We start from the raw sequence: 26,583 nt of genomic DNA, 5'->3' as shown, positions 1-26,583 counted from the left end.
TGACCAGCGTTTACATACAGTAATGATTATTTGAAAGTGTATATACATTTTCAGGATGACTTTGGTTGGGGGGAGGGTTGAGGGGAGGGGGCTACGTGGGGGGATCTTCCCTTGGAGGAATTGGTCATGGGAGAAGAGAAATTCCATGAAGAAGGCGCAGGATTTTCTAGCATTATTTTTAAAAAACAGTAAAAAAATAAATATGGAAAAGTTTTTTCAACTGGAAGTAAGGACCAGCATTAATACTTAAAACAAACAGAGATTATTACGCATATGGGGGGTCCATCTCTTCCTAAATAGCTCGCTCTTTACGCTACAGTATTTTTAGTAATTTCAACTATTTATTTTACAGCCTTTGTGATTCAGGGGTCAATCTTAAAGAATTTGGACAAAATTAAAGCTATAGTGTAAAGAGTGAGGTATTAATGAGGGGGCAAACCCCCTCAGATACATAATAAAAAATTAGGAATATAGAAGTTCGTTACGTAAGTTAATTTGTAAGTTATGTTTATTTTTTACTAATAAAAACGTTCGTTTAAAATTGAGAATTCTAATTGCCTTTTTAAGTAACCGAAAAATCGGTGGGCATCTTTTCTCATAATCGTCTGATCAAAACTAAGAGAAAGCCATTTAGCAAAAAAATAAAATTAATTCGCAAATTTCATTATTTTTAATTTTATTATTAATTGCGGAGACCCAAAATAAAAACATGCATTAATTCAAAAAGGTTCAGAAATTAAATAAAAAAAACAAGTTTTTTTAACTGAAAGTAAAGAGCGACATTAAAACTTAAAATAAACAGAATTTACTCCGTGTATGAAAGGGGCTGTTCAACCCTCAACGTCCCGCTCTTTCCGCTAAAGTTATTTACTGTTTAATAAAGTAGAATTGAGAGAAAGAGTAAAACTTTAGCGTAAAGAGCGGGACGTTGATGGAGGAACAGCCCCTTTCATACACGGAGTAATTTCTGTTCGTTTTAAGTTTTAATGTCGCTCCTTACTTTCAGTTAAAAAAACTTTTTTTTTCTATTTAATTTTCATAAAGATCGCTTGACCGATTGGGGGTGTTTTCCTTCTTTATTCAAAAAAGGGCAAATTTTCTTAGGGTAGCACTAGAGTAGCCTTTGATGGGTAGCATTAAACTGCATAAATTTCATGTGTTTCGATTTAGCATGAAAAACCAATTCTATTGATGTAACTATTTTTATCAAAATTCTATTTTTTAGAGTTTTGATTACTATCGGGTCGAGTCACTCCTTACTTACAGTTCATCACCATGAACTATTTGATGAATGTCCGTTTAGGACAGGCTTAATTGTAGGTATATCTAAAAATGCATTATAAAATGTTGACATTGGATATCCTCATTGATACCAAATCCAGTATTTGATTAAAGACTGTTGGCTTTAGTTGGTAATATTGATGGTTAATGCTGATCACTAGCCCTGTTATTTGCAGATAAAAATTAGATCCATTATCGAAAAGAATTAAAGACTTTAAGGAAAATTATAAATTGGTCAAAGGTAAGATGAATTTTCTCACGTTGGAATTCATATCTGCTTGGGCGATTTTAAAACTGCCAATCACAGGTATAAAATAACCGTAATATGAGTACGGATGTATAAGCATCTTCCTCTCTGTTTCATATAAAATTAAAAAAAAAACAAGCTCAAATCAGATATTTGTCATATCTGTATATATATATATATATATATATATATATATATATATATATATATATATATATATATATATATATATATATATATATATGTATATATATATATACATATGTATATCGTCCAGGGTACCCCATTCCAAGGGTGTATCCAAGATTCATGATCGAGAACAAAAAATTAAAAACGCATCGAAAATTTATTTATATACATTTTTTTACGTATTTACAAGTCAAACAAACGGGGGGGGGACCCAGCTATCCCCCTGGATATGACCTTGCCGTATTCAAGGAAACAAGAAGCACAGAAAAGATGTGTTGAAAACGAAGCAGGGAAATGGTCTCATGTTAAGCTTGGTTAAAAAGAAATATTTAATACTTTAATATTTTATTCGTATTTATTTAGTATTAAATATTTTAGTATTTATAGTTAATGAAAACTTACCATTCGGGCTGAATTCCTACATGAGTTACAATCACAGGCTATGGGATGAGTGGTTAGGATTCCTTTATTAAGGAGAAGTTTCATACTCTTTCCACAATGTCGAATCGACCTTTTCCAATCCTTGGCCGTCTCCCTTCCACTTAGAAACTGAAATTCATTGGGAGTCAACCAGCTCCCTTGATAGTAAATACAAGCTCCTCGTGATCCTTGACACAACTTTGACAAATACATATAGCCATTATTAGAACCGCATTCCACTTCAAGAACTATGTCACCGTGTTGAAAGACTGGCCTAATGTAATCTTCAATCGCGCTTCTAACAAACTTTGGATTTGCAAGGCAAAAAGCTTTTGCGAAATGATTATACAGGTCATAATCAAAGGTAGCTCTGGGGATCAAAGCCATGCTTGATTTCAACAAAATTGAGTACTTTTGTCTAATTCTTTTCAGTCTCCAGTAATTCAGTTTCAATTTTGTTTCAGAGTTTTTTAAAGAATGATCTTGAAATGAATTTTATCAATTCGTATATCTAGTGCTTATACAGCATAACTGTCAAGGTTCAAATCAGCAGCGCACAAGTGTCCAGCCTAGAAGATAAGGCATATTTTCAAAAAACAACAACCGAAAAACATTGCCCAAATACAAGGCACTGATCTCAAATAATCTTCCAAATAAAGGAGAGAGAGGGAAAGAAAAAGGGGAAAGAGAGAGAGAGAAAGAAAGAAAGGATAAACATATCAAAATCCAAAGAGTTTCTGATGTGGGTAATTGTTTATTTTCACTATCCTAGGTACTTTGACTCAAATATTAAACTAGTCCGAAATCTTTATTCCCTCCCATAATAGAGAACAATATGGTTACGTTCACGACAGAAGACAGTAAAAAAGACGGAAAGTAAACATAGTGAAGAGACAGAGAGAGAGAGAGAGAGAGAGAGAGAGAGAGAGAGAAGAGAGAGAGAATGTGTGGGAAGGAGGGAGAAAATACAAAAAAAGGTTTGCAAATTTCGCTAGAAGTTTCTTCCAATTGGATGATATGTTTTGGCAACACATTCAATTTTTTTTCCAAATATACATCCATAATTTATAAGAATAAAAAATGGACAAATCATAATTATATGTTACAGAATATAGTTCCATTTTTGGTAAAAAAACACAATAATTTTAAAAGAGCTAAGTTGTATTAGTTCTCATCGTCAAATAAGAAAAATGAATATAATCGAAATTGCTTTTCGTGCGTTGCACTTCACACCACACGCACAAGATGATACGTTTTTACGGTTAGATGATAAACAATAAGTAAAGAGTATCTCTTGCTTATTAGCAAGTCTCTGAAAAGGGAACCAAACATCTCCTAACAAACCTGTACTGAGAATCTAGCCTCCCCATAGGCACCAGGCGCGTCCCCATGTGGCGGATAGCTGAAAGTATTTTAGATATAAAGGATACCTCCGAATATAAAATGAGGAGGTGTAGATCAGGGGGGATTCAGCCCTCGGTGGTTCATAAAATGAAATTGAGGCACCCATGCATGGAGATATAAATTTGTGCACAGGAGGAAGGAAAATTAACTTCAGCGGGGTTTTTGCCACAAATCTCTTTCATTCTCCTGTACCATTGCTTGGGCTTATTTGAATACAGATCCTTAACTCTACTATTTTAAAATTCAGAAGCTTCTTTTCTCAATCCTTTTCAGGAACTTTCTTAAATTGTTAAAGTCTTAAAGTCTTAAAGTCCTTGCTTGAACAAACTGATTTTTTCCTTAAAAGTTTTTTAAAAGTCGTAGTTATGTAAGGTTTATCGGTAGAGCATGTTTTAATTTTTTTTCACAAAAAAATGGGCTTCATAATTACTCCTCAATAAATTTAAGAGGGACAAAGCCTTGTAGTCGACGTCATTTCTTTGGTACACAGGGGACCAATTTTCACTAGCAATCCAATAACCAAAGTTTTAGTGTCCTGAGTCAATTAGATGGTAATTCACATGATCCACCGGCGTGTGGACATATCCAGGCAGACGTCAAACCTCCTCTAATCAATAATAAAATTGTATTGGCCCTGCAGGACACCAAATGAAAGGACTCTCTGTAGGAGAACAACTGTAAAGGGCAGATTAACCTATGCACGAGTCAACGGATCTTACTAGAAATAGAGAGAAGTAGCTTGCCACTGTCTTAAAATACAGCTGAATATCCATTCTTCTCAGATATTGCTCTCAAATTTTACAATGATGAAGACAAGAAAACTTGGAAGAACCAGTGCTACCGCGTCCGGGGTTTTATCCGAAGACCATACGGCACCATCTACCGCGTCTGGGGCAACCGACGAACCAAATACTGCGTCTGGGATAGCCGACTAACCAGATACCATGTCCGGGGAAGCCTACGACGTGACGACTGGCTCTGCCAGAAAGATTAATGATGACCTAACGACCAGCTAAACCGCTATCACAATTTCTAATGTGACAAGTCCTGCATCAGACCCCCGCCCCCTTTTTACCCCTAAAACAACATTGGAAATAGGAACCCTAAATGTAAGAACCATGGCTGAAAAAGGAAAGAAGGATCTACTGGTACGAGAAATCAAGAGGTATAAATGGCACGTCATTGGTCTGTAAGAAACCCATCTTCCAGTAACTGGTGTTGAAAAGATTGGGGACACGACACTAATTTTGTCAGGTCGTAATGATGAAAGTCATCGCTAAGAAGTATGATTTATTCTTTCAGGGAAAACAAAAAATCGCTAATCTCCACGACTCCAGTCTCCAAACTTATCAGTGATATCCGACTCAGAGGTTCGAGCCTGCGAACCTGAGCATCATTCATATTTATGTGCCGGATTCTTCTCGTAGCGATGAAGACTCAGAGGAATTTTACAGCCTACCCCAAAGCCTCACAGACTTTGGCCCATTCCAAAAAAAGACATAATTCTTATCATTGGAGACTTAAATGCAGTACTGGGTATGAATTCCGTCAGTAATGGGGACGTCATAGGAAAATGTGAACATGGTACCAGAAACAGAAGATGCGAGTGCCTTCTGGAATACTGCCGGGACAACGAGCTATTCGTGACCAACACTCTTTTCAAATACATAAAGCGACGAAAATTTATGTCGAGATTACCTGAAACTGCATCGATTATGTACTCATACCAAAATCGCTGGAAAGCTAGCATGTTTGACACAGTCGATTTTGTAGGAGGCAACTTCACATCGATCACACACTGGTAATGGTATCCCTCCACCTCTGTCTGAAGTTGGAAACAAAACTCCAGAAAAAGAGTTTGGGGATCTTCTGAAAGACAAGTAGACTCGCAAGCGTCACCGGAATAATCTTGATTTGGATCTCAAAACCATCTTAGAGAATTCTTCAATGAGTCGAGAGGAAATAAACATAGACGCCTTAGTCGACAAGAGCACTAAGAACTTCATACAGACAGTCGAAACAATCATTGGAAGACATTACTGCTCCGAAAAGTCATGGATCACCGATGAGATAATTCAACTGTGTAAGGACAAGCGTGCTGTCACTAATAGGCAAGACCCAGAAAACAGAGACACTTAAGTGTGCTCTAATCGCGTACATTTATAACAAATACGACCAATGTGAGCTCGGCTTCCAAAAGGGTAATACCCATGCTGTGTATAAAAGAAAACGAGAGCTGTCGAGATGCAAAACTACGCTTACGGATATAATCCTGCATAAGGACGGGACTCCCATCAACGACGTAATAGGAATAAGAGAGAGGTAGAAACAACATTTTAAAGAAAAGTTGAACCCTGCATTTAATCCTGACCCTGCCGTTTTTAGGAAATTAACCATCTCCCTATCAGAACAAAGCCCATCGCCACTCAGAAGCGACGTTGAAGTCATTCAAATCAAATAAATTGCCTGGACCAGATGGATTGCAAGCAGAACTCCCCCCCCCCACACCCCATGTTCCACGCATTGCTCAAATTTTGAGATGGCCATTTTTTGTCGTAGAAACTTAAAAAAAAGGCTCATTTGATTGGGGATTGAAATGACAAGTGCTTTTTTTTAGTCAAAAGTGATTGGTGGAAAACAGCCCCCCCCATGACAATAATTTCCCGAAATGTGTCTAATAAAATTTCCAAATAGCCATTTTATTCAGCTTGGTTGAAAGTTCTGTGAATTATGTCTTTGACATGCCCTCCCCTATACCTTCTCAAGACCAGAATATTATTTGCACTTTACTAAAAACAAAATATATTTAGTTCCCCCCTTGCACTCCAACTAAAGCGCGAGTGTCTGTTGCCCTTTTTAAGAGTAATAATTGATTGGAGGCAAACAGTCCTTCTCTCAAGCCCATATATTTTCCTAACTCATCCAGTCGAAATTTTGAGACAGCCATTTTGTTGAGTATTGTAGAACGGTCTAGAAACTATGTTTTTAGGGACCCTCCAAAATTCTGCAATTGTTTGGAAACGTTTGAAATGTTTTCACCTTTCTTAATTTCATAAATAAAAAATTATCAAAACTTCAAGGAACAAATATCAGTATGTGACAATCAAATTGAAAGTCCAGGGTCATTTTTTTTTGTTTTTTTTTTTTTTTTTTAGCAAAGCGCAAATTGTGTTTGTGTCTTGAAAAGGCATGGGGCCCTACTCGTGTTAATTTTAGCTCGTTTTGAGTTTGACTCAGCTAATTGTTGTAATTTCTGTTCGTTTTGAGTTCCATTTATTTATTGAGAGTGATTTGGGGTAGTTTAACGCTTGGAGGACTTTTTACCTTAATTTTTGATCATTCTTAATTTAATGGAGCCCTTTACTTTTCTTTGAAAAACTTGTTTGGTAGAAAAAGTGTTTTAAATTAATAATTATCTAAAGTAGGTCATAACACTATGGAAAATGATATATACCAGGTTTTGCAGGCAATTTCAAGCCAAATTATTTTTTTATTTTTCTTACAGGCCCCTTGCAACGATTCCTTTGGATGCGGCAATAGTTTTATCCATATCCGTTCAGACCAAAGCAAAAATAATAAAAGTACCGATTTTTCCTCTACTCTCCACTAAAGATTTTTGGGATACTGAAAAAAATATGTAATTAGTTTATTGGGCATAAATGTTGTTTATTTTTATTGATGTCTTTTAGTTTTACTGCTGATGATGAAGACTGTATATGTGTTCGAAATATCCAGTTAGAAATTTTATATCTGTTCGATGTCGATTAAAAGCTTTCATCCCTATTTTGAACTGTTATACTTTAATTTAGTTTTCTTTTTCTAGAACATAATACATTATCAACAATGATTTTTTCCTTCCAAATCGATGTTTTTCAAATTTACTGAAATTTGATTTGAAAAGTTCAATTCCAATTCAAGCTATTTATTAAGTTTTCAGTAAAGCAAAAATGGTGGTAGACTTTCAGGGCCGTCAGAGGCGGCAACGCCACATGTATTTGGAGTAAAACTTCTTAACGTAAAACATTTTTACAATTCATTTAGGTCTTATTTTTCCATATTTTCTTCCACTTGTATCCATTTCTTGAAAATGTATAGAAAACCAATTCTTTAAAGAGAACTTTTTATTCAATGAATCTACTTAGTTTTCAGTAAACCGCAATTGGTGCTCGTGTCTTCAAGAGAGAATAGAGTTGCGGGACGGCAAAACAACCCTTATTTATTGTAACAAATTGTTGTAATAAGTTTGGGCTCATTGTCATTTATATTCATTCTTGTTCGCGCCTGAGCTAGAGCATAGTCGAATCGGTCGAAAAGTAAAGTTAAATGAATGACATCGAGTTTTTCTGGATTTTAAGGTTGTAATTGAATTTCAGAAGTAGAAAATGAGAACGCTTTTGGGTATTTTCTTAGATTCATGTTACAGATAGAAAAAATTCTGTTTCAAGTTCCAATTTATTTCTATATTAAAGAAAATACCTTAAATCTTGAATCTGATTGGTCAATAAAAGCCTTTTTGCTTGTAAGCCGAATAATTTTTAACTCAAAGAATTATGAACGTCATAGATAATTGCCTCAGCAGTCCACAATTTTTATTTTATTGGCAAGTAGGGCCGTATCTAGGGGGGATACCTGGTTTGAATCCCCTATTCCGAATTTTTTTCAATTCTAAAAAAATACATATTAATAAAATTGAAGCGGTCGACTACGACTGCTCCAAAAAGAAGTTCTCAACAAGTAGAAGGGTAAACACCTGGCTAAGAAGTTCAACAGGGCATAAAAGCTGAGCGGTTTAGCCCTGCATGCCGTCCATGGAGACATTGATGTCCGCCACCAACATGTCCTTGAATTTCTTGCAAGGATATATCTTCGTCTAGATTATACTTTGTAAGCTCTTGGTCTACTTAACAAAAGCTCTTGGTAGGCTCTGTAAATAAATTATGGATATAAATGCTCAAATATATGCTCTTCTAATACTTTAGTGTAAAAAAAAAGAAAAAAAAGATGCCCCTTTAATATATAACCGTATGCCTAGTAGACATGTCCTCATTCGTAAGGGGAGGACCGACAGTCTCCACGGTTGACCGTTAGACTAAGTCAACAGGTAGACGTTTTTACAACCCCTTCCTCTTCTACGCTGAAAAAAAATCCTGGATAAAACCCTATTGAGAAGCGCAATTGTAATGGGGACTGGATTTTATTTCGCTAATTTTAGGTTTGACATGCTGTATAAGCAAATTTCTGCTTGTGTTAAGTATACTCTTTTATTTTCTTGAAAATATTCTTTTTTTAGTCACACATAATGCAAGCCTATGGTAGCGCAGTGGATTGAAATCTGCTTTGCAACATGAGACGCAGGGTTTTATACCAGCTTCCCCTGATCCGACGGGCAAGGGGGTCCGTTAAGTTCCAGCGAACCGTTTAAAGATGCAATATGCACCAGAAACAGCCCAAAAAGAATTATCAGTTATTTTTATTTGTGCATATAATGCTCCCCCCCCCCAGAAAAAGTATGACACTTTTGTATTATACAATACACACTCGAGAACTTGTATCACGAAGATGAGACAATACCCGATTTTCATGTTGTCTACACCAGAGAATTACCTTCAGCTCGTTGGGAAACTAAATTATAGCTTGTAAATAATTAGCTGGTATTTTAGTTAGGTTAGGTTATTTTAGATTACGTATTCAATATAATGCGCTCTGGGTGGCCCCCCTTCCATAATTCTTTGTGATAGTTTTAATAATTTTGTTACAAAAATATTGTATTTTCGTTATATTTTGTTTATTTCATTAGCATTCACCAAACTTGGCTTCTCGATTGTATTTTACATTATACACTAGTACCAAAAGTATTAATGTTTTAATTTGTATTAATTTCTGGGCTCTTAATAAATAGTTTTCTGGATTATTTGAATCCCGTTCCATTAAAAATTCGTCTGTTCGCTCCCACACGGATGCATCTAATCTTGATAAATTTATAAAAGAGATTATGCAACCCTTTTATTTCAACCTTTTACGGCGGGGTGTTGAAACACGTAGCTTCTTTAAATTAGAGTCGAAATTAGCATAGATCGGATTTGTGGAAACAAAGGTCAGTGATTTATTTCTTAAAATTTCAGTGGTATTCTTCATGCACAGTCCAACAATAAAATTTAATTATTATTGTACAGATGTAACAAAGGACTTGAAAAAAGTACCAACTTTAGAGAAATGGTAATTTATTGCAGTGCGCATAAATCATTGAAGAAGCGAAATAGATTCTTTTATTAATGGTTGATATATAACAGTAATAAATACTTGACCGGAATTGGGCAAAATTCTATTCGGTAAATAATTAGATATTTCTACAACCGCTACTGGAACTACTACTGTTATAGATAATTCTCGTTAAAATAACTGTCCAGATATATAAATATATAGATATGGAACATATATACATAACATAGTAACATATATACACAGTAATATATATAAGTATAGAATAACATATATAATATATAGTATAGAACTGCTGGACAATGTATGCTATATTATAAATGTATATATATATATATATATATATATATATATATATATATATATATATATATATATATATATATATATATATATATATATATATATATATATATGTCTGCTGCCAAAAAATTACCAAAATTACCAAAATAATTGAATAATAATTACATATAAATATATGTCTACTGCCAAATTATTACCAATAAGCAAGGCTATAATTTAAACTTGATCTTCCCACTGATTGTCTTGAATATAGATTAAAATCAGGGGGTGCCAATTCAGAAACATGCGGGGAGGGGGAGGTAAGGATTTTTTTTCAGTTTTTAAAATGAAGATACGAAAAAACTATACTTTTCAAAATCTAGACGGGGGCAATATTTTTCTCCAAAAATAACAAAATGTATATTAAAATTTAGGGCTAATCACCTCTCCTCCCCCTCCCCCAATCGGCATCTTTTACTGAAATTTGACAAATTGAATTATTATTTCTTCAATAATTTTATAGCAAAATAGTAGTAAAATTTTAATCAATTTTAATGCCCTCGAAATAGATTCCTACGTATATAAGGAGTATTACCACTTTTTTATGAAGAGAATTGGACTTTTTATTCGTGATAATTAGGAGAATGGGGAGCATCTTACAGTATATAGGGGTGACAAGTTTATCATTTTTCAAATTTTTAATGAAAATACCACAAAAAAGTATTCCCAAAATCTAGCAAGGAATCTAGGGGGCAGAGGCTGCTGTCCCTCCAATTGATCCCCTTGTCAATGTTCAAATTTTTTAACCAATGCACTTTTTCTAAGCATATACTAAAATGGTAAGCCACAGCGACCAGGCTCAGTAGTAACCGAAACGCTAAAGACCGAAATTTTGACACCAATATGTGCATCAAAAGAATCAGAATTTTATGCTGATTTTAAATATATAAATTTGATCAAGTTTAGTCTTCCCCATCAAAAGTTTCGAGCCTGTCAAAAATTAGCCTTAATTTCAAAAAAGGGGGACATCCCCTTAAGAGTCATAGGATCTTAATGAAAATTACATTATCAGATTCAGCGTATCAGAGAACACCGTTGTCGAGGTTTCAAGCTCCTAGCCCTCAACGTCCTGCTCTTTACGCTAAAGTTTGACTGTTTCTGACAACTCTACTTTTTAAAACAATAAAAAGCTTTAGCGTAAAGAGCGGGGCGTTGAGGGGGGACAGCCCCTTTCATATACGGAATAATTTCTGTTCATTTTAAGTTTTAATGTCGCTCCTTTCTTTCAGTTAAAAAAAACCTTTTTTCTATTAATTTAAATGCGAGAGCCTAAATCTTTAGTGAGCAACATTGTGTTCCGGGATTATATACAATTCAAACAATACGCTTAAAAGTAAAGATATTTGGCCTCTAATTGAGGAGCATTCATAACTGAAATACGGTGGAACTTACGGTGGATTACGGATTACGGTGGAAATACGGTGGAACTATATGTAGTGAACACGTGAAAATTTTAATACCTAAGGTACAGGGTAACCTATTGTAGCACCAGTGGATTGATGCTTTGCTTGGCAATACGGGGCACCCGGATTCGATCCCCGCTGCAGCAAGGTTGAGAGACAAGCTTGCTACTTGTCCCTGTAAAAAACACTCAGCAACTGAAACATCGACTTGACGCCCTATGCGCCAGCAATGGCTCAATAGGATCTTTATTCTTTTCATATTCCTTTTGATGAGTCTATAAACTAAGTTTAAGGCATTTGTTCTGAAACGTGGGCGTTTACGCTAGATGTTTTCCAAAATTAGTCTTAAATGCACATTTGAATGACTGAAGATCACAAAGTAAACTGCACGAAAAATCTTGTACAATCCCACTCCTTTCAAAATGAGGGACCGAACGCATACGGAGTATTACAGAACCTATTCTACAATTAGAGCTTAAAAATAACAAAAGACAAAAATAAAGACCAGGTAGCACACGGGAACAACACAAATAAAAACAAATATGATACATTAAAATAAAGTAACTAAAGGAGAAAATTCAAGAAAAATAAGAGATAAAATAAAAAAAATCAAATATTTAATATTTCTGCATTATAAAAATATCTTAAAATCATGTGCTGATCTTCTTTAATATACCAACTAATATTATTATTAAACATAGAGTTAGAAAACTTTTGCTGTTCGATTTGCATTTCAACTCTTTCAATCGAAAAATTCCGGCTCAAAACGATAATGATATAAACAGGGGCGTCAATTGAGGGGACGGAACAGTTATTGGCCATCTAGATTAAAACTTTTATTGCAGTTTTACTGTAAAACGCCTTTTTTTCATATTCTCATAGAAGACTTTGAAAAAAATTGCCAAACCACCTAGATTTAGAAAAATTAATTTTTCCCGCAATAGATTTTCACGAATCGACTCCAATGATAAAGTCTCTTCATAACTACAAATGTATATTAAGTAATTATTTCTATTAATTCTAAAAAGAAACAAATCCCATTTACATTGACCAGTGACAATTAGTGTGAATATATAATTAAAATTTCTCAATTTGAAGAAGATCGTTATGATTTGAACGAAATTGAAGGGTTTAGGGCTTAACAGCTTACGATTCTCACTTTCTTTCATTTGTTAGATTCCTTCAGGGGAAACTTGTGCAATTAAACTCAACATTAGAGACTATAATCCTAATCCTCAACTATAATCCTCATGGATATTCAAGTCTTTTTCTTATTTCTTATCTATGCACTTACTATGAGATTAATTAAATATCAAAGTACCTTGAACCTCAAAGAGACACATTTCCGCCCCCCTCCTAAATCCATCTGAAGTCCATTCATACCCAAAAGCTAAGATTTTTCTTTCTGTTGTTTAATAATTATGAAGTTACAAGGGTTGTATGACATCTTCATCGGCGTTACTACGTTGACCCATGAAAGAAATTAAACAAAAAGAACATCTTTTTTTAACTGAAAGTAAGGAGCGACATTAAAACTTAAAACGAACATAAATTACTCTGTATATGAAAAGGGCTGTTCATTCCTCAACGTGCCACTCTTTACGCTAAAGTTTGACTCTTTCTCTCAACACTGCTTTTTAAAACAGTAAAAAAAAAAAAAAATTGAGATACGGGTTTTTAAGAATAAGCTGCAAGTGATCAAATGAGTTAGTGGGGTATAGTGGGGTATATATCCCATATAATAAATAGGAATAGTGCTGACACTGTCTCGTTTCGTAAAAGAGTCGTAGAAAATGGTAGGTCTAGTGTCGTAGAATTTGGTGGGGTGAGTCAAGATGAAGTTACTTTAGTTAGGTATATTTTGGGGGAATTAAAGCCGACGTAGTCTGCTTCCTTTTCAGGCCTAAAAATTTGAAAAATGTATTAAAAGCTAAATTGTAAAAGCTCGAAATTGTAGAAATAGCACTTGAATTCAATTTCGCGTCATTTGACTCGAGTTTGAATGAAGTCATGGTTTTAGGCCTCGAAATAACCCTTGAATCTGGACTTTGTCGTCGACTTAATGCCATTAATAAAAAGCGGGCTGAAAATCCATTTTTTTTTATAGCCAAATCCGAATTTGGCTAATAAATCGGATTTTTTTAGCCAGTGTTTTACTGACTACGTTGAGAGCCGAGACTCCTGTCCTTGAAGAATCTTGTACACCTTTCATACCTAAAGTTTTTTTTTAAGCAAAAACAAAATCCAAAGAAGGTGATAGGTCGTCGCAATGACTGTATTGGAAGCAAATAACAAACTTCAAAACATAGCCCAAAATTGAAAAATGTAGTAACCGAAATTGAAAAATGACTTTTGAAAAAGCCGCCTAATGAGAAAGCTTTCAAGTGCTGGTTTTCTGTTATCGTTCATCTGTTTCACTTAAGAACTTTTTTACATGCTGACCAATGGTCTGCGGTGCACAAGTACCGATCTCCTGATTCGCTGCTTTCAGCCGGGAGTACAATACGCGGTTGGGGGAAAATCATCCGACGCTTCTTATGTTTTCCCCCTAGATGTCTCTAGAGTTGTGCCGATTCTGCCTAAGCTTAAAGAATCATGACATTGACCTTTCAAACTAAATAAACAGCGAAATCGGGTCTGGAACCCCTGGGCTCAGGACGGCTCAATCCTAGCTGAGTTGTTAGCGACGACATTATTGATATATGATAGGTAAGCTGTGGAGCAATAATTCTTGTTCGTTTTAAGTTTCAACTTCGCTCTTTACTCCCCCCAGGAAATCTGTTTTTTAATCAATAAATGGAAAAGAACTCCATATACTGTTATTCTTTTTTTGTTAGTAACGAGCACCAAATTAAAAAAAAGAAACGTGGGTAAAAACTTACAAAAAAATTACGCTTAAAATATATGGCATCGAAGACCTTAAGTAGTGTCTTTAACTTGAGAGTGTACTTTTCTTTGGAAATTACCATATGTGTAATGTTTAAATTATTATGGTAAAAAATCGTTTTCAAATATAACTAGTGAGCTTTGCTTATTTATCTTCACTGCTCAACGGTAACAGATCACGATAAGTAAGTGAGTAAGTAAGACGGCACTAGACCCTTAAGGTCCAAACCGGTGGTGCTGATCTCCGTTTCATGGCCCTTCAGCCAGGAAGTGCAATGGGGGGTTGGGAGCCAACCATCCTGTGCTTTAGCACACCCTTCCTGCTTACCTTCCCCAGATTTCTCCAGGTACCCATTTAGAGCTGAGTCGACTCTGGCTGAGCTTACAGAGTCACGCCACTTACCCCTATCCAAACTAAATAACTGGTCACAACTGGGATTGAACCCGTGCCCCTTGGACACAGAATTCCCACGCCAGCGCGCCAACCACTCAGCCAGGACGGCAAAATATGAAAACGTGATACAACCCTAACAACTTCATAATTTAAACGTGGGTAATTTAAAAGTAATTTAAATATAATAACATAAATGGGGGTAAAAAAGTCACCAAAAAATACGGTAAAAAATATATGGAACCAAGAGTGTATTCCAGGGAAATTATCTAATTTACGACTCGGAGAACAATTTAGAAGGGGGGGGGGATTCGAACCTGATATCTCAAACCCGAGTCGTAAATTAGACCTACAGATACAGGTAAAAAAAAACAGATTTGAAATCGTTATAAATCCTTTGTCATTTATTGGTCCACTCTCCCGAACAAAACTTCTTTTAGTAATACTCCCAGGAAAAATTTCACGATACAGCCTTGCTCAAATCTATTCGAAACTTGAAAGGATAAATTTTAAGAGGAGGAAGTGTGGTTTCTTACTCATTAGTGCAATCTAGGCCAAACCCCGAGAATGCCTGATTTTTTATGTGTCATAAAAACTTTCGGCATATAGGTCTGAGAGAAAAAATATTTTTTAGGAAAAAAAAAGTCTTCTATTCAAACCGAATGTTTGAAGGTTCCCTTGCACCTTGAATGTTGGAATCTTTATAATAGAAACAAAATTTTTATATTTTGTTAAACTAAAAAAAATGACCTGCCTTAAAACAACTAAAGTGTTGGATTTGCCATTGTCGGAAGACCTAACGTGGCGGTTTTCAGGTTGTAAAATGCCAATATATGCCAATATCGCATTTTAACACGGCTAGAACATATATTGAACTTTCATATTGAAAGTTTTGAAATACATATTGAAGATATTGAACATATTGAAACATATTGAAGATATTGAACATATTGAAATATATCGAAGATAAGAAACATATTGAAGAAAGGTTTTGCAAAGTAAGCAAGGATTTGGTTTTAGTAAGTCTTGGATTCTACAAATTCTTGAGATAAATATTACAGCCCTAACTTTCATTAATGTTTTTTTTTCGGGGGAGGTGCCAATAATAATTATATAAATATTAAAACAAAATTAAACTCCCTCTCGTCTTCTCCCCCTACGTAAGTGCCTAAGTGACATCATCGTGATGAAATTACTTATTTTAGAAATATACAGAGCTGAAAGGAATGCGCTCGAAAAGTCAAGCCTAAATAGATAGATAGATATACAGCCAAATATACAGCCATGAACACAGTACAATAACATAAACGAAAGACACAAACAACATAAACTTTGATCAGCGATCATCATAAAACCCTTAAATGAAAAACTACATTAACCTAATACTGGTACTTAACGTTTGAAAAAAAAAATCCTTGAAAAGAACACTTAATACTCGGAAAAAGACATAAATAAAACATTACATTTACTTTATATTGAATTTTTATTTATTTATTTATGATTGTTTTCTTTTTATTTAACAAAATTTCCAGATACCTTGCTACTCTACAAATAAACTGAGGTGACGTACTATTTAATATTCAGCCTTATATATTAACACTGGTGCGGTTAAGGTAGGAAATGAGGTTTTGCATTAAATCAGGAGTTTGAGCAAATGAATGAACGTTCACAGGTTTTGCGATTCAGGGTGCTAGAATGGGTTTGAAAATTAATGTTAAGAAGAGTAAGTCGCTAAGGCTAGGAATAAATGGAAATGGTAAGCTGACTTCGGGTAACGAATAGATTGATCAGGTGGACAGTTTCACTCACCTTGGTAGTATTATTAGCAAAGATGGTGGGAGCAGTGAAGATGTTAAAAGTAGAATAGCCAGGGCTCAGGGTGTTTTTTCACAGTTAAAATAGTTTGGAAAATAGGAAGATAAATCTGCAGACCCAGTTAAGAATATTGTATGCTACAGTGGTCAAATATGGCTCTGATCATGTGGGCTCTGAAAAGCGGACCAAGATTTGATAGATGTTTTCCAGAGAAATTGCCTACGGATTGTTCTGGGTACCCGGCTGACAGACCGTATTTCAGACAGTAGGCTGTACAAAAAGTGTGTTTCAATTCCACTTTCTAGGGCTATAACGAGAAAAAAGGTTAAGATGACTAGGACACGTTCTACGGATAAAGAATGACAGATTGCCGAAGATTGTCGTTATCGGCCAACCGTCTAGGGCTAAGCGGAAAGCAGATTGTCCGCGATAGGGGTTGGAGGATGTTATAAACAAATATTTAAGTGAAATAGGACCACCCTGGAAGAGTTTAAAGAGGGAGGCTTTGACTAGATTGGGAATGAGGAGGAGCCTGCGCAGCCGTGTTAGTCTCAGGTGGCCTGGTCCTGCAATAAGTTGTTAGTAGTAGTAGTAGTAGTTACCATGATCGTAAAAGAGACAGTGTATATTTGTTTGACTAAAAAAACAAATTCAGATATTTGGCCTAGCAGACCAAATTCTACGATTTTATAGTTTTTCTTCTTTTTTCTTTTACTGAGATTGTCGTGGCGATCTGCAGAGTACATAGTTTTTAGTTCTATTTGAAGTGACTAATGTCGTAGATCCTTGAGATCTACGACATTATGAGTGGATTTTTTACTTAAAGTATTTAATCAAAAAATTCATGTTTTTCCAATATTTAAAGGGAATTATTTAGATGAGCTCCCTCTTGAACGGTTTGATTGTTCCGAGATAGAATTTCCGGATGTGCCGAGGGATCACACGGTGTCTGTTGCAAACCTGCGCTCTTTTACTCAGGCCCTTTCTTCAGTCATTCTTCCCGTACATCCAAGGTGTTTGGTCCATACTCCCCTACTTATTAAGTTTATCAGGGCGTATAAAACATAGCCCCTTTGACTTTTCCTCAATGTATGAGGTTAAGTAGGAGGTTAAAATACTGTCAATAGTATTGAAGTTTAACTATAGGAGAGCATAATTTAATTGCTTGGTTATATTTTCCTGCGGATATTTCATCGTCTATTTGATAAATTCGCTATTCTATAATTTATATTGTAGATCTATTGTAAATTTAGTGTAGGTTGTAATTCAATATGAAATTTTATCATTTGTCTTTTATGATTTGCTTCAAAATATTGTAATCTAGTTGAAAAATTTGTGGAACATGTAATTTCAACTTCACGAAATTCAGAGCGTGCGTGAATTGACGTCAACATTTCTAGATTGTGTTATTAGTACAATCCCTAATTCACAATAATCCAATTCTGTGCCACCAAAAAACTTAATTCTAATTTTCCTTATGCCCTTATGTTAACAATCATCACTTGGTCCCCGACTCTTATATTTAACTTATGTGACTACTTACAAATGGCTTAAAAAAAAAAAAAAATCGTTCTTCAAGGTTAGACTAGTTTTCTTATATATATATATATATATATATATATATTATAAGCATTTTATAATTGTTGATGATAACAGAAACCGGTGGTAGGGGACTAACCTAAGATAAAGGTAAAAAAGGTAAAGGATACGGCATTAGACTTTACAGTCCGTACCGGCGGTGCTGATCTCCGTTTCTTGGCCCTTCAGCCAGGAAGTGCAATGGGGGGTTGGGGGCCAGCCATCCTGTGCTTTCGCACACCCTTCCTGTTTACCTTCCCCAGATTTCTCCAGGTACCCATTTAGAGCTGGGTCGACTCTGGCTAAGCTTACAGAGTCTCGCCACTGACCCCCGTCCCAAACTGAAGAATTGGGTACACTGGGATTCGAACCCGCGTCCTCTCAGAAAAGGGATCCCGAATCCAGAGCACCAACCCACTCGGGTTGGTACCTAAGATAATTTTATGGTAGCTCTGAACCCCCCCCCCCCCCGATGTGAACAAAAGGCTATCCTTTGTTTAAATCTGTTTTCTTCCGCCGGAACAAAGAACTGTCAGCTAATAATTTCTTTAACAATTGTATTTTCCAATAAATTATTTTATTTATTTCCAACAAATAACATCAAAGATAGGCTAAGCTAGTAAGCTATACTGAATAAACTAGATTTATCCGCTTTAAGAATTATCTGATCTATATCGCTTAAAAGCTACTCTACTCTATTTTATTTATTTTCTTTTTTTATTTATTATCTTTATTTTCTATATATATATATATATATATATATATATATATATATATATATATATATATATATATATATATATATATATATATACATAAAAGGCTAAGATGACTAGGACACGTCCTTCATGAATCTTCCTGGTCGGTCATCCATCTATGGCCAAACGAAAAGCAGGTCGTCTCCAAGTGAGGTGGGACGATATTGTGATAAAAGATCGATCTATGGGAAATTGGAACTGCTTGGGAGGGTGTAGAGAGAGAGAGGCTTCGAATATTTTGGAATGGAAGAAGAGCGTCCGTAGGTGTGTTGGCTTCAAGCGACTTGGTGCTGCAGTGAGCTCTTAGTAGTAGTGGTAGTATACTATGGTAGGATACTACAGTTAAAACCATAAGAAAGCCATTGCCGATAATTTTTTTTGTAAGCAATTTGGAAACGAAAAATTCGGAAAATGCCCATTATTATGACGCAGCTTACTTGTGATCTATGTACGTAACTCATTTGCGTGAGCCAAGGCCCTAAGCTTATGTCTGAGCTAAGCGCGGGCCATTTCAAAGGATTAAAGGCCTGAGATGCGTCTGATCTGGCAAAAGCTAGGCGAGGGTGACCAAAATACCACTGCTTTGCTTGGGTGGTAGTATGCATAAACAATGCATATGTTAAAACACCCATACATATACTCAGTCCCTCGGCCGTTAAAAGTTTCAAGAAATTTAAAACATCGGATTGGGAATAAAAAAAAAACAAAAAACTATCAACACATATTTCTTATTGCGTAACCTACAGTAAACGTAATTAAATATGTAAATGTGAACGTTAAAACTATAAAAAACTAAAGTAAGTTTTAAAAAATACCTCACTATATAAGACTAAATTATCTTCCAAACCTAATGCTTATACGGACACATTATTCATAAAATGTGAGAAAATATAGGTCAAATCGTGAAAATTTATGACCTGTAAGCCCAATGCCTCCTCTCCTGCATACATGTTTGTCTTTATGTTGATAATTAATATTAGTAAAATTATATATTACTTCTACTTGCCTCGTAAGTTCCTCTCCAACAGGAGTCAATCCTGCCAACCGAATACTTTATTTCCAAATCTAACAATAATAAATTGCTAAGACAAACACAGGGGCACACACGGATTACGACTTAAACGTAAATGAGCAGTCAAAATTAAGCGACAATTTTTTTCTAATTGTCCGAATCAGAGAATTCTTCCGTGTTAAACGAGCCGGACCAATCGAAGAAGATTTAGTCGACAGACGGGTTGTCTCTTCTACGGTAGCATCAAAAGAGCTATGAATTAGAGGTAAGTAAAATATCAAATGAAATGACATATCAATAGCCCCTTCCACTCTTCTTCTAGCTGGCATTTTTAGACAATTGATTTTAAAAACAAAACATACTTACAGAAGTAAAGAACAAAGTTCAAACTAAACGGTTCAAAATTATTGCTTTGCAGATTACGCAGCATATGTATTCAGAATTACCTCAAACAATCTAACTCGTTATGTTTCCCATTATTCGTAGAACCCAAACAACTACCAGTTAATTGAAAATATAAAATGAATCAAGATAAAAATTGGAAGTTCTCTCAAAAGTAGGAAATTCATAGCCAGCAGAAAATATAAACAGTGAACTTCAAGTACCTTAATAATCTTTCACTAGCCATGATATCAGTATTTGCAGTGTAATGTTACTACTAACAACCCACTGCAACACCAAGCCGCCTGAGGGCAAAAAACCTACACACACCCCAGCTCTATCAGAATCAACTGAAAGCCTCCCTCTTTTGGTACTCCCAAGAAATTCCCGTTTTCCTTAAATCTTTCCCTACGACATTCTGCCACCCTTTTTTAAGTGTACAGTAATTATTCTGTAAAAAACTCAAGTGTACTCAGTTTTCAGTGAAGTACTAGTTTTAAGAATTTTACAGTAGGAATATATCGCAAGTCAATTTGTCTGAGCTAAATACATTAATTAACAAAATTTATGAAGAACAGTAGGTAAAAATATGGTTTGACCTCAAATGAAGAAAGCTTGACTTACTTTCTACTAAAACTTATAAATTCTACCATTGTAAAATGGTATTTTAATGATAAATAGTAAAATAAACATTTTAGGTTAGCCCACTTACCATTGTAAACACACTGGAGATTCGAAAACTCACTATTTCTGCATGCCCTAATCTAATTTTGAATTGCTTCGAGATTGATTTCATGATTGAGCAAAGATGTTCACAAGAAGTGAAGGTAGGGGATGTCGGGGCAAACTCCAGCAAAATTAAAAATTTTCGTGAATTTCTCCATATCTATAATTCATTTTCTCACATTATCTTCTTTTTATTATTACCGTTTCTCTCTGAAAAAAGCTTGTGCACGTGCCTTATTTAGCTCCTTATTGGGGCTCTCAAGAACTAAGAAACTTAGAATTTTACTAAGAACGGCTTATTACCTTTGAATTTGTACCATGAATGGTGCAGTTGTACCGTGTTGGCAACGCTGCTCCAGCATGAGTAATCCTATGATGTCATAAATAGTCCATGCCATTTGAATGACTTTAGGATACCTTAAGCAATTAAGAAAAGCTACTATCCCCCTCCACACGAAGTATGAATACACTTTGGAACACTCCTCGTCAGAGTAGACATAAAACGGCAATCAGATGATTTTTTACTCTAAAAATACATCCTTTACCAAATGGTAGAGGATGTGCTGACCAAATTTGCATTCTTAGGTTAATAATTGAAAATTGTCTGAGTTATCAAATACCTTTGGTCCTAAGTTTTATAGATTATAAGCAAGTGTTCGATTTTAGTGATAGAAGAGCTTTAGCCAAGGTCTTATCCTTGTATGGTATACCAGACAAATCCATTAAAGTGATTAGTGCCATGTACGAGAATAACACTGCTGCGATTAAGGTAGAAATTGAGGCTAGCAGCTGCTTTCGTAGGGTTGTGTTCTATCCCCACTCTATATGAATCATTTTGATGGAGTTTGTCTTAGGGAGTACATGAAAGGCAATGGGAGAGTACGAAATCTAATGGGAAACAAAAGTTTTCCTGGACTTAGATTACGCTGATGATTTAAGCATCCTAGATGAAAGAATGAGCAAAATGAATTAACTTTTATGTTTTGCAAGTTCAAGGTGCTAAAATAGGTTTTAAGATCAATGTTAAGAAGACTAAGTCGCTAAGGCTAGGAATGAGTGAAGATGAAAAGGTTACGATGGGCAACGAAAAGATTGATCAGGTGGACAGCTTCACTTACCTTGGTAGTATTATTAGTAAACACGATGGGAGCAGTGGAGATGTTGAAAGTAGAATAGCCAAGGCTCAGGTTTTTTTTTTTTTTTTTTTTACAGTTAAAAAAAGTTTGGAAGAATAGGAAGATAAGTCTGCAAACCAAGATTAGAATATTGGAAGCAGCAGTAACGACAGTGGTCAAATACGGTTCTGAAGCATGGGCGCCCCGAAAAGCGGATGAAGATTTGCTAAATGTTTTCCAGAGAAATTGCCTATGGATTGTTCTGTATACCTGGCATACCTTCTGTATACCTTGGTTTAATCCTGCTTTCTAGGGCTATAATGAGGGAATAACAGATAGCTGAAAATTGTCCTTTTTGGTCAGCCGTCTAAGGCTAAGGCGAAAGCAGGTCGTCCGCGGTTGAGGTAGGAAGATGTCATAAAGAAAGATTTAAGGGATATGTGAACTTCCTGGGAGGGTGTTAGGAGAGAAGCTTTTGATAGATTGGGATGGAGGAGGAGCGTGTGTAGTTGTGTTGGTCTCAGGCAGTTTGGTGCTGCAGTGAGCTGTTAGTAGTAGTAGCTGTAGTATTGGAGTCTAGTTAATATAAGGTCTGTGCCTGTTCAGGCTATTAGTTGAAGATTTATCTCGTCAGGGAGGCTGTTTAACTTTTCATGGAGGGTGGGGGAGAATTTTCCTGATGAGGAGTTTCACGAAATAAAATTTTATTTTACAATGTTTCGGTGGTATTTAAAATTCTAGCATGCTTTCTATGTTTATTACCCCCTTGCTGCCCTAAAAAGGATATTCCATCCTTGCCTTCTCCAAAATGACTTACTGCCTAAACGATAATCCAGCTCCAGCTACCTCAACTCGAAGCATTTTTAGACCTTTTATAATTTTTTTACAAATAAACTAAATAAGCAGCGAAGAAATACAATTTGGACAGTTCAAACAGACATGCATAAGGGAGGGGTTGGTTATGTCTGACAAGCACCCTCCAAAAATCTCAAGGTTTCCAAATAATTTGCCTTTCTTTCATATTTTCTTCGTCCCTAGGAAATAAAACCCCTCCTTTGGCGCATTAGTTCAATTCAAACGAACCAGAAAATGTCCAAACTTTCCCCACAAGAAAATGGAATTGATACACAGGTAAGTATTTCGACGCTCCCCTTCTCTCCCACCAGCCCGAAATATCGTGATTTTAACAGACTTCATAGAAACAACTGCATTTTCCAGATTATTTGGCATTTTTCTGATTTTGCGCTTTTTTAGCCCGGAAAAAAAAACATTGTTAATACTACTGGTGGGCTATGTTACTTAGCTGAAATTTTAATTTTTTTCAGGAGAAGTCCAGCCTGATACATCCTCCCCCCCTGGATATGACAATACTGTCAAGATATTAAATTAGAAAAGAATGAAGTCTAAATGAAACATACTGTTATTATTACAAACAAATCTCTGGACCACCAAGCGGCATGAGAATAGAGAAACGCAAGCTCTTCCTCCACTTCCATTTGTTGAAAGCTTCACTCTTTGCCTCCTCCCCTGAAGCTCCAATCTCCCTTAAATAGTTCCTCATGGATCTTTCTCCACCCTGAAAGAAATCTTCTTTTTGTTTGGCCTCAGATGAATACCCAAAGCGCACTAGTTTTGGTGATTTGTCGTTCTCCGTCCTTCATCCGAGCCATCTAAACTATTCTTTCAGTATAGCCCTAGATCTGGGATTTACTGGACCGTATTTTTGATACAGCTTGTTGTTTCATATAGGGTCAGTCAAACGAGTACCTCATTGATCCAATTTCTTTTAAACCCCTCCCATTTTGTCCCTGTTCCCTTCCCATTTAGGGATGATCTGTTTTTCCTTTGGTCGCAGATGGGTGATCAGAAACACAGTCTTTAGCAATATTTCAGCGTCCATCAGTAAAACGGGACCTAGTCATCTTAACTAGGGCCCGACCGATGTACCGGTCGGCTGATATTAATTGCGCCGATATGAGGTCAGTTTAATTATCGGATATCGGGGGGCGGCGGGGGGAAATATCGGAAATCAGCCGATTTTGTTTTTGCAAGTATCTTTGCTGTCCGTCCTCTTACGTTCCAAGCGAAAGAGTTTTCAGCACAGCTTTTTCTGGAGGGGAAATTCTCCCCTCCAGGGGAAATCGGCAAATTCTGTTGGTATCGTATCCATCCAAAATTGATATATCCCTATCAGTATCATACCCCAAAAAATCCGTATCGGTAAGTCCCTAATACTAACCTTTCTTTCATTAAAGCCCTAAAAATTCAGATCGAGCCACATTTTTCGTACAAGTTAACAAGTTAAGTCCACATTCCGTAACTGGTATATAAATCTATTCTTATATTAATTCTCTTCTTAGTCAATTTCTTTAACAAACTTTCCTTGACCTTTTGAAGGCCCATTTTTCAAAAGTAACAAAATTATTAGACGGCAGAGGTACTACAATCAACCTCAACCTCAGACAAAATTATAACCTCAGGCATGAACACTAAGATATTCCACCTTAAAAAAACCAAAAAGTGTTCAAGCCACATTTATGATTATTTTTTAGTGTTTTAAGTATATTCAAACTTATTTTTAGCTACGGAATACGAACTATTATTTGCGAATTAAGAATGAATACAGCTTATAATTTTAATGTGTGTTAGTCCCGTAATAATGTTCTTGATCATTTCATTTCACCCACTTAGTAATTAAAAGTACCGATACTGCTTTATAATTAAACATTTAGTAATGATAGTAGCAAAGATGATACTTTCGTTGATTACCTAGTTATCAGATAATCAAATCAACTAAACTCTAATTTAATGGAACAAATATAGAGCTTTTACATGATGTAATTTTATTATTTCTTTATTTTATTTTGTTTTTACTTTATTCTTTCCTGACATATTGTTTCGGAATAAAAAACTCTAAATAAATAAAAACTCTAAAGAATAAAAAAGTGCTAAATATTAGGTTATTAAAAAAGAATTTTTGTTTATTTCTACAGAACTGAATCTAGAGAAAAGTAACCGAGAATTAATGGAAAACACAGACTAATAGAAATAATTTCAGAATAATTATGTGTATTTAATATTTGTATAGTTGTACATTCATTACAATATAATTTAACAAAATTAATTAATATAATTGATATATTTATTATAACATGATTATAATTATTATAAAATTAATGTTTATAGAAATAATTACAGATTAATAGAAATAGAAATTAATGAAAAATGAAAAATTATTGAAAATTTTTCCTTTAAAGATCAGATTGGTAAAATCTGATCTTATGTCAGCTATGTCAGAAAATATCTGCTCCCAAGGCCGTATACAAGGAGGCTAGGGGATTTGAACCCCCCCCCCCCAGTCCTGAAATGTTTGTCTGACTCGTAAAAATTGTAACAAAAAACAAAAGAAATTAATTTTTGATGCGTTTTTTAATTTTTTTTTTAAAGCTAATGCTTATATTATTGTATTCTAAAATGCTTTCAGTAAAGCACAAGTCAAAATTTTGCGTACAGAGTAGGCCCCAGGCTGAGGGGGGGGGAATAGGTTGTAAAATATATAGAATAAATTTTGCTAGGTTTAATAGTGGGTATACCTTTTACCTTCTGTTCAAAAAAAAAACTTGTTTTATTTATGTAAACAAGCATCTTTTTGATGCTTGTTTACATAAACAATTTTTGATGGTTTTTTCTAATGCCTCACTAAGTAATACATTATTTTTATACCTTTCTTTGAATCTATCAGTTGGCTAGGCATCACGGTTACAAGTAAGATTTTTTACTTTGAGTTAATTTCTTTTACTTAATTTAAACAAGAAATTATTTAATAAGCCTTTGAGACAGGGGGTACATGGTGCGAATAGAAGATGGAAGTTATCCAAGGGATATCCCTTAGTCTTTCCAAGTCTGGCAGACCCGACATAGGCCTCTGCAGCGTGTTAGAGAGGTGGGCGATGCTGACGAAGATTCCAATTGGGAATGTTTAGTCCAAAGCTCAGGACTGGTCATTATAGCAAACCACCCTGCAAGCGGTGGTATTGCAGGGTATTGTTACCCTGCAAGCGGAGTTGTTCTAGGTGGGGGGACAATTACTAAACCTCATGCATTTATAATGCGTAAAGTAAAAGAAGTTTATATAATACGAATAAGACAAAAATGAAGTCGAAATGAAAATAGACTACAATAGTCTGATTGAAAAACAAAGGAAAAGTACTATAAATACTAAATAAACCAAATATTAAATAAGCAAAGGAAAAGTTCTCTTATAGTAAAGGGCAAATCTACCGTTGTATTTATACTTAACAAACTTATACTTAGCAATACTTAACAAAGAAACTTTTCCCCTGTTTACTTGATGTTTAGTTTATTTAGTATTTATAATACTTTTCCTTTGTTTTTCAGTAAGACTGTTGTAATGTC

At 35.2% G+C, this 26,583-nt stretch overlaps 1 protein-coding gene across 1 annotated transcript in view; it reads right to left on the bottom strand.

Annotated features, from left to right (window-relative positions):
* Window positions 1-2,126: 2,126 nt before the first annotated feature.
* LOC136039629 (uncharacterized) overlaps window positions 2,127-26,583 on the bottom strand; it is a 122,509-nt gene continuing 98,052 nt past the window's right edge. Inside the window, exon 8 of the mRNA XM_065723527.1 lies at window positions 2,127-2,706. Within this exon, the coding sequence (XP_065579599.1) occupies window positions 2,679-2,706 (28 nt within the window). The 3' untranslated portion in view covers window positions 2,127-2,678. The remainder of the gene's footprint in view (window positions 2,707-26,583) is intronic.

The sequence above is a fragment of the Artemia franciscana genome, chromosome 19, assembly GCF_032884065.1.
Source record: "Artemia franciscana chromosome 19, ASM3288406v1, whole genome shotgun sequence".
NCBI lineage: Eukaryota > Metazoa > Arthropoda > Branchiopoda > Anostraca > Artemiidae > Artemia > Artemia franciscana.
This window is presented reverse-complemented; position numbering and strand designations above follow the sequence as displayed.